This window comes from Chiloscyllium punctatum, chromosome 5 (genome assembly GCF_047496795.1).
Source record: "Chiloscyllium punctatum isolate Juve2018m chromosome 5, sChiPun1.3, whole genome shotgun sequence".
NCBI classification, from domain to species: Eukaryota; Metazoa; Chordata; class Chondrichthyes; order Orectolobiformes; family Hemiscylliidae; genus Chiloscyllium; species Chiloscyllium punctatum.
Genome location: NC_092743.1, coordinates 138,629,384 through 138,637,775, shown reverse-complemented (window position 1 = coordinate 138,637,775; position 8,392 = coordinate 138,629,384). Strand labels below are relative to the sequence as shown.

Genomic DNA, 8,392 nt, shown 5'->3' with positions numbered 1-8,392 from the left:
CAAGTTTATGTGTCCACTCACCCCCTGGGATGTCGGCTGGTCAGCATTTCTTACCCGTGTTCACACACACAAAAAAAGGAAATGACCAAACTCCGGAATGTGGGACAATGTTATAAAACATGACTGTGTGTGTGTGTGTGTGTGTGTCTGAATTGCAAACTGCAGTCTCCAAAATCGCTTTATTTTCCTGTTTTTTTTCCATGGGACTGGGGGCAGCGGTCAGGGACACTGGAAGTGTTTTAGTCAATGTGTAAACCTAGTGGCTTTCCCACAGTCTCTGTTCCATGTGACTGCTCTCCTGCAGCTCTGAGTTAACGCGCAGTGCCTATGGGATCCTCATAGCTTTCCCTGCACGTTCAGTCGGGAAAACACCGCCATTCCTCCCCCCCCAAAATTGAGTTGAAAGTCACCCAAATCCGCGAGGGAGAGAGAGAGAGAGAGAACACTGTTTACTGCCACTGGGTTAACCCCCTTTAAATGACCAGAGAAAGAGAGAGAGGAAAGCCATTTGATGTGCAAAGGGAAGGGATTGGTGCTACCAGTTACTGGGAGTAGATGAAATAAACAGGGATTGCTGGTCTACAATGACTGAAGAAAAGTCGGAGAATAAAGGGGAGATTAGTAGCAAGGACTTGGAGAAACAACTTCGGCTTCGAGTTTGTGTTTTATCTGAAATCCTGAAAACCGAGAGGGATTATGTGGATACGCTGGAGTTTGTCGTCTCTGTAAGTTTACAAGCGTTTAATTCTGAAACCAACTCCTGGCCACGTTTCAGAGACCTGTTTCATTCATAACAGCTCTGGTTATGTCAAAGTTAGCCTGGTGAAATTTGTTTCAAATTAAATTCTGGTTAGCTGGAACACGCTACTACTAAATTGTTGATAAACCATGAGAAAGTTTTAATTCTTTTAATTAGACGATTATTACTCAGCTCCTTCCAAGAAATTAATCTTTGGGACCATAAAAAATGTGGTGTTTAATTGCTTCTACATGTTGAGTAAATGTGAGTAAAACTGGTCTCTATTCACTTTTTAATTATTTCTAAAAGCACTTCAGCCACTTTAAATATTACAAGTTGGCATTAATTATTATTCGAAATTCTTAATATAAAGCGATACCCGTAAAATGCAGATTACATTCAGATATTGTGGTACAGAACACTCTCTCAGTTTAGTTCTGTGAGTCTAAACAGGCTTGGTTGAGTGCGGATTTCTCACTCTAATAGCTGAGGGGGTTTGTTTGAGTTGACTGTTTCACTGGGATTTTACAATTACACTGCAGAGTGCTTTGTGAATGAAGGATCTAATCAGATTTCTAATTCAGAGCAGACTTGCTCTTCCATAGTCTGACAGCTCACTCTGGGGAAACTAATGCAGTTCAGGTTCCTGTTAGAACTCCAGTGAAAATGGCAAGAGTGTGCTGTTTTCAGCAGCCCCTCTGCAGATGTTGAGGAATCTTGCCTTTGCTGGAAACGCTGGGAAAAGGCGATTTGGACTTTTCTGCGATTAGAGAGGAAATGACGCGATTCCCGGGAATTTGGTGCCTATTTATACAGTCTTTTTATTTCCTCAAGGAAGCCCCTCAAGGGACTGGGAAAGAGACCGGACAATAGGTTGTGGATTGGTTGGTATCCTGAAGGAAAAATGCGACAAAAATAACAAAAGAAGCTTTTTTCTTTTGCTAAATCAAAGAGAGGAAAGGGGATTTTAAACTTAACCGTTTAGATTTTCAAATTGTCGTGTAAAGCTAGCTTATTGGCGCAAGCGTGGCATTCATATTTGCAAACTGATGTGTAAGAGCGTTGCAAAGTCATGTATTTGCAGGTTGTGCCCCAAATATACCTGGCAGCAGATTCAATCAGAAACCACAAAAGGCCATGCTAAAAATATTCAGTAGATTTCCAGCCTCCATGGTAAGACCGCAGAGTTGGGTTTCAGATGCATCATCTTCAGGAGATGCTAATTCCTTTCCAGCTGCCACCTGCATATTTCCAAGAATTCCCATGTTTAATTTCAGATTTGCAATATCTTCTTTCTGCAGTTGGGAATAGGATATGACTTATTTCCGACTTGCTGATAGCCTAAGGAGGACCTAGGTGAAGGGGTTTGGGCTGAAATGTTCACTTTCCTGCTCCTCGGATGCTGTCTGATCTGTTGTGCTTTTCCAGCTCCCCAGGGATTGACCAACCAGGTAACCAGGCTTTGTTTTGGAAATTTGCCAGATAATCTTAATCATTTAAAAAAAGTTACCTTAGCACATGATTCCCATCAGTTTCTCATGACACATTGCCATGACTAATTATAATGGAAAATGCCAGGGTTAAGCTGCCATTGTAATTTGACCCATTTACGAGTGGGTGGCACTGTAGTAACAATGCTTTGTGTCAAACATCTCCAGTCAGAAGCAGAGAAAAACTTCTCAGTTCTTGTCTCTGCTCCCAAACTGAACTGGTGGGAAAAGACTAATGTCTCAGGCCTTTCTGCCGAAATACATTGAGGGACCATTCGGTCATCAGACCTTCTCTTTCTGGATTAGTGGTGCTGGAAGAGCACAGCAGTTCAGGCAGCATCCAAGGAGCAGCGGAATCGACGTTTCGGGCAAAAGTCCTTCATCAGGAATAAAGGCAGTGAGCCTGAAGCGTGGAGAGATAAGCTAGAGGAGGGTAGGGGTGGGGAGAAAGTAGCATAGAGTACAATGGGTGAGTGGGGGAGGGGATGAAGGTGATAGGTCAAGGAGGAGAGGGTGGAGTGGATAGGTGGAAAAGGAGATAGGCAGGTAGGACAAGTCCGGACAAGTCATGGGGACAGTGCTGAGCTGGAAGTATGGAACTTGGGTGAGGTGGGGGAAGGGAAACTGTTGAAGTCCACATTGATGCCCTGGGGTTGAAGAGTTCCGAGGTGGAAGATGAGGCGTTCTTCCTCCAGGCGTCTGGTGGTGAGGGAGCGGCAGTGAAGGAGGCCCAGGACCTCCATGTCCTTGGCAGAGTGGGAGGGGGAATTGAAATGTTGGGCCACGGGGCGGTGTGGTTGATTGGTGCGGGTGTCCCGGAGATGTTCCCTAAAGCGCTCTGCTAGGAGGAGCCCAGTCTCCCCAATGTAGAGGAGACCACATCGGGAGCAACGGATACAATAAATGATATTAGTGGATGTGCAAGTAAAATTTTGATGGATGTGGAAGGCTCCTTTAGGGCCTTGGATAGAGGTGAGGGAGGAGGTGTGGGCGCAGGTTTTACAGTTCCTGCGGTGGCAGGGGAAAGTGCCAGGATGGGAGGGTGGGTTGTAGGGGGGCGTGGATCTGACCAGGTAGTCGCAGAGGGAACGGTCTTTGCGGAAGGCGGAAAGGGTTGGGGAGGGAAATATATCCCTGGTGGTGGGGTCTGTTTGAAGGTGGTGGAAATGTCGGTGGATGATTTGGTTTATGCGAAGGTTGGTAGGGTGGAAGGTGAGCACCAGGGGCGTTCTGTCCTTGTTACGGTTGGAGGGGTGGGGTCTGAGGGCAGAGGTGCGGGATGTGGACGAGATGCGTTGGAGGGCATCTTTAGCCATGTGGGAAGGGAAATTGCGGTCTCTAAAGAAGGAGGCCATCTGGTGTGTTCTGTGGTGGAACTGGTCCTCCTGGGAGCAGATATGGCAGAGGTGGAGGAATTGGGAATATGGGATAGCATTTTTGCAAGAGGTAGGGCGGGAAGAGGTATAATCCAGGTAGCTGGGGAGTCGGTGGGTTTGTAAAAAATGTCAGTGTCAAGTCGGTCGTCATTAATGGAGATGGAGAGATCCAGGAAGGGGAGGGAGGTGTCAGAGATGGTCTAGGTAAATTTAAGGTCAGGGTGGAATGTATTGGTGAAGTTGATGAATTGCTCATCCTCCTCGTGGGAGCATGAGGTGGTGCAATGCAGTCATCAATGTAGCGGAGGAAAAGGTGGGGAGTGGTGCCGGTGTAATTACGGAAGATCGACTGTTCTACGTGGCCAACAAAGAGACAGGCATAGCTGGGGCCCATACGTGTGCCCATGGCCACCCCTTTGGTCTGGAGGAAGTGGGAGGATTTGAAGGAGAAATTGTTAAGTGTGAGGACCAGTTCGGCCAAACGAATGAGAGTGTCAGTGGAAGGGTACTGTTGGGGACGTCTGGAGAGGAAAAAGCAGAGGGCTTGGAGGCCCTGGTCATGGCGAATGGAGGTGTAGAGGGATTGGATATCCATGGTGAAGATGAGGCGTTGGGGGCCGTGGAAACGGAAGTCTTGGAGGAGGTGGAGGGCGTGGGTGGTGTCTCGAATGTATGTGGGAGTTCCTGGACTAGGGGGGATGGGACAGTGTCGAGGTAGGTAGAAATGAGTTCAGTGGGGCAGGAGCATGCTGAGACAGTGCATGTAAATGTTGCCCTGCCTGAGTAGGATACAGCACTGGTTTTATGCAAATACAGGGAATGTCAAACTCCAATGCTTTTTTTTCTTGATATGCAAACTCTGTATAGAACTGCTTAAGTTCCTGTGTATGTACATAAAGATTTTTTATTATGTATATTTTTTGCGTTTAAAAAATTCTGCTCCCTAACTGAACTATCCCCTTCTTGCTATCTTCAAAAACCCTTCCGTTCCTGGATGAGGTAAGTAGTTCATCATCTTGTTCCATGTCACTGACTTTTAGAAAGTTTTCTTGACGCCAATCTCAAATTTGACTTGCTGCATGCCTTCCCTCATACTGTTTGGTGGCTGAGGGCTCCAAAACATCTGAAAATTAGGCACATATTTAGCCCACCCCTCACTAAATTGGTCTATTTGTTGGTGTGGGCCACTTTTGGGAAGCCCACCTTCTCCACTGCTGACTGAAAGCAGTTGGAGGTGGGAAAGGAGCTGGGACCTCTGGCTGTGTGATGAAGTGGCCATGTTTTCTCTGACCCATCTTTGGTTTGGCCTTCTGGGAAGAATTGACCCCAGCATTCAGTTCTGCTCACTGGGTCGTGGGGAGATGGAATGGTCTTGGAGGAGCGTAGTGCGATCACATGAATAGTACCCTCAGTTCAATTATGTGGTTAGGTTACATAAATTGAGTCTGCATTTCCCTAAACTTCAAATGATTTAAGGTAATTGATTCAAGGTCTTCAAATGAAAGATTTAAGATACAGGGAACTCCAGAGGGACTCCAGAAGAAAACAATCTATTCTTACATTATCTTAAGTAATTCTTAAGAGGGAGGCCATTTAAGGATGAAATCAGAAAGCATCTTGTCACAATTAATAATGGAAACCAGAGAACTCTCCCTCCAAATGCTGTAAATTCTAAGCCATTTAAAATGTTCAAGATTGGATGAATTTAATGGATTATTGTTAGGTAAAGATATTGTTGGATATGGATCATAGAACATAGTACAGCACAGGATCAAAAACAGGGAAAAAAAATTGAAGTATGTAGGCACCCTCTAATTGAAATGTGAAACATGTGTGATGGAATGAATGGCTTCATTCTCATTGTGTTCCTTCATCTGTAGATATTTGTTGGAGTCTATTATATCCTCAGCATCACAGAAACCCAGCTTAATAATAACATAGAGATAAACCGAGTATGTGGAAAATGTGGAAAACCTGTAGAGAGGCACATGAAGAAAATTAATATTGGATGTTTACTATTGACCAATTGATCACAGGAGGGACAAGGCTAAGATATTTACAGTTAAATAAATAAATACATGATGGAGGGCTAAAAGTCGTGCAAATGCAACAAGATCTGGTCACATTTGATTAAGTGTGACCAAAATTCAAGGTTAGTTTACTTGAGTAATAGTTAATTTCAGTTAGAGGTTGGGCCTAATGTTTGGCCATACAGTCATTCATTTTTCATGAATCTCATGACTTTTAAGCCAAACTCACCCATCGCTGAAGTTAAACTTGCCCTGGTGTAAATCTGCTTGATAGAATTAGAGACTAGCACGCCAGTGAAGGCAGCTACTTGTACCTGTGTACATCAATGCGTGGTGGTAATGCCACAGCTTCTCTTGTATATGCGGCATTCCCACAAATCCTCCCCTCTAATATGGCAACATGAGATTAAAAAACAATGGTAGGTCCATAGCCCAAATTAAACTGAGAAGTAATCGAGGTTGCAAAGAAGCCAAATAACTGTGCAACAGTTTGAGAATTTAAAACATCTGACAAGAATGTTAGAGATTGTCAGAAACTTTCTACACAGATGAGGCAGATGCTCAAAAATAAACATGAAGACAGAGGAAAGTCTTGCATGTGGCAATAGTTGGAAGATGCAGTTCCAAAGTACATGAATGAAAATCATTTTATTTTCTGGTAAAATATCTGCTACTGTGTCTTCATATTACTCCTTAGTGTATATGCATTGTACTTCTTCCCTGTTTATCAACTATTTGATTTCTCTTTGGTCTCTAAAACACGGTAGAGTCCTCTGGTTTACCAGAATTCTTGAGGTCATGGAAGAAGTAATTGGAGACACAAAGCACAATTGGCTGACAAAAAAGGTCCAGAGAAAATCAATGACAACAAATCCCTTCTTGGCTCAATGTCTTGTTCTGAAAAAATGTGGCAGAGACAGTGATGAGAGAATGGTGCTGCTGAGCTGCACCAGGCGATCCAATATTTAACAGTGTGTAGGCCACCATGGAGCAAGTCATTTCTCTTCCAAGATTGAGGGCTGCCAAGAGGGTACGCGTTCATAATTTTTGTTCCCACCAAACAAAGCTTTGGATGTGTTCATTATCAAAATATTTACTTAGAGTCATAGAGATAGACGGCACAGAAACAGACCCTTCGGTCCAACTTGTCCATGCCAACCACATATCTTAACTTAATCTAGTTCCAATTGCCAGCATTTGGCCATATCTCTCTAAACCCTTCCTATTCATTTACCCATCCAGATGCCTTTTAAATGTTGTCATTATATCAGCCTCCACCACTTCCTCTGGCAGCTCATTCGAAACACCCTCTGAGTGAAAATATTTCCCCTTAAGTCCCTTTTAAATCTTCCCCCTCTCACCTTAAACGTATGCCCTCCAGGTTTTGACTTCACCACCCCATGGAAAAGACCTTTTCTATTTATCCTTTCCAGGCCCCTCATGATTTCATAAACCTCTATAAGGTCACCCCTCAGCCTCCAATGCTCCAGGGAAAATAGCCTAAGCCTATTTACCCTCTCCCTATAGCTCAAACCCTCCAACCCTGGCAACACCTTTGTAAATCTTTTCTGAACTCTTTCAAGTTTCACAACATTCTTCCTATAGCAGGCAGATCAGAATTGCACACAATATTCCAAAAGTGACCTAACCAGTGTCCTGTACAGCCGCTACATGATCTCCCAACTCCTGTACTCAATGCACTAACCAATAAAAGAAAGCATACCAAATGTCTACTTCACTATCCTATCTACCTGCGACTCCACTTTCAAGAAACTGTGAACCTGCACTCTAGGGTCTCTTTGTTCAACAACATTCCCCAGGACCTTAGCATTAAGTGTATAAGTCTTGCCCTGATTTGTCTTTCCAAAATGCCATACCTCATATTTATCTGAATTAAACTATATCTGCCACTCCTCAGCCCCATTGGCTCATCTGACCAAGAACCCGCTGTACTCTGAGGTAATCTTCTTCGTTTCCCCTTCCCCCACCTTACCCTAGTTCTAAACTTCCAGCTCAGTAACTGTCCCCATGACTTGTCCGGACTTGTCCTACCTGCCTATCTTCTTTTCCACCTATCCACTCCACCCTCTCCTCCTTGACCTTCATCCCCTCCCCCATTGTACTCTATGCTACTTTCTCCCCACCCCTACCCTCCTCTAGCTTATCTCTCCACGCTTCAGGCTCACTGCCTTTATTCCTGATGAAGGGCTTTTGCCCGAAACGTTGATTTCGAAGCTACTTGGATGCTGCCTGAACTGCTGCGCTCTTCCAGCACCACTCATCCAGAACCTTCTTCGTTGTCCACTAAACCTCAAAATGACTAACTATACCTCCTATCTAAATCATTTATGTTATTGTAGTGCTTCTTATTTGTTCATGAAATGTGGTCCTCGTTAGCTAGTCTGGCATTCATTGTCCATACCATCTGTCCTGGTGTCTTCCTGAAATGCTGGTGTGGGGGGATTCCCAGAATGATGTTTGGAAGGGAGTTGCAGGATTTTGACCCAATGACAAAGGAGGAATAGCAAAATAGCTTCAAGTCAGGATGATGTTTGGCTTGTAGGAGAACTTGGAAGTGGTGGTGTTGTAGAAACCTTGTAGACGGATGGAGGGAAAGTGATTGATGAAGAAACTGAAGATAGTTTGGCCTCGGGCACTACCATGGTGAACTTCAGTAAAGAAGTTATGGAGCTGACTGACCTCCAAGAACCACAACCATCTTCCTTTGTGCTAGATTTGACTCCAACTAGCAGAGAT

At 44.4% G+C, this 8,392-nt stretch overlaps 1 protein-coding gene across 3 annotated transcripts in view; it reads left to right on the top strand.

The window, feature by feature from the left end:
* The first annotated feature begins 229 nt into the window (after positions 1 to 229).
* The window catches only part of prex2 (phosphatidylinositol-3,4,5-trisphosphate-dependent Rac exchange factor 2), a 339,323-nt gene continuing 331,160 nt past the window's right edge, over positions 230 to 8,392 (top strand). For 2 of the 3 annotated variants that reach the window (XM_072571479.1, XM_072571478.1), the window contains exon 1: positions 231 to 725. In XM_072571479.1, the coding sequence (XP_072427580.1) occupies positions 585 to 725 (141 nt within the window). In that variant the 5' untranslated portion in view covers positions 231 to 584. Of the gene's footprint in view, positions 726 to 8,392 lie in introns of all 3 variants that reach the window. The other variant, XM_072571480.1, reaches the window with a different exon arrangement.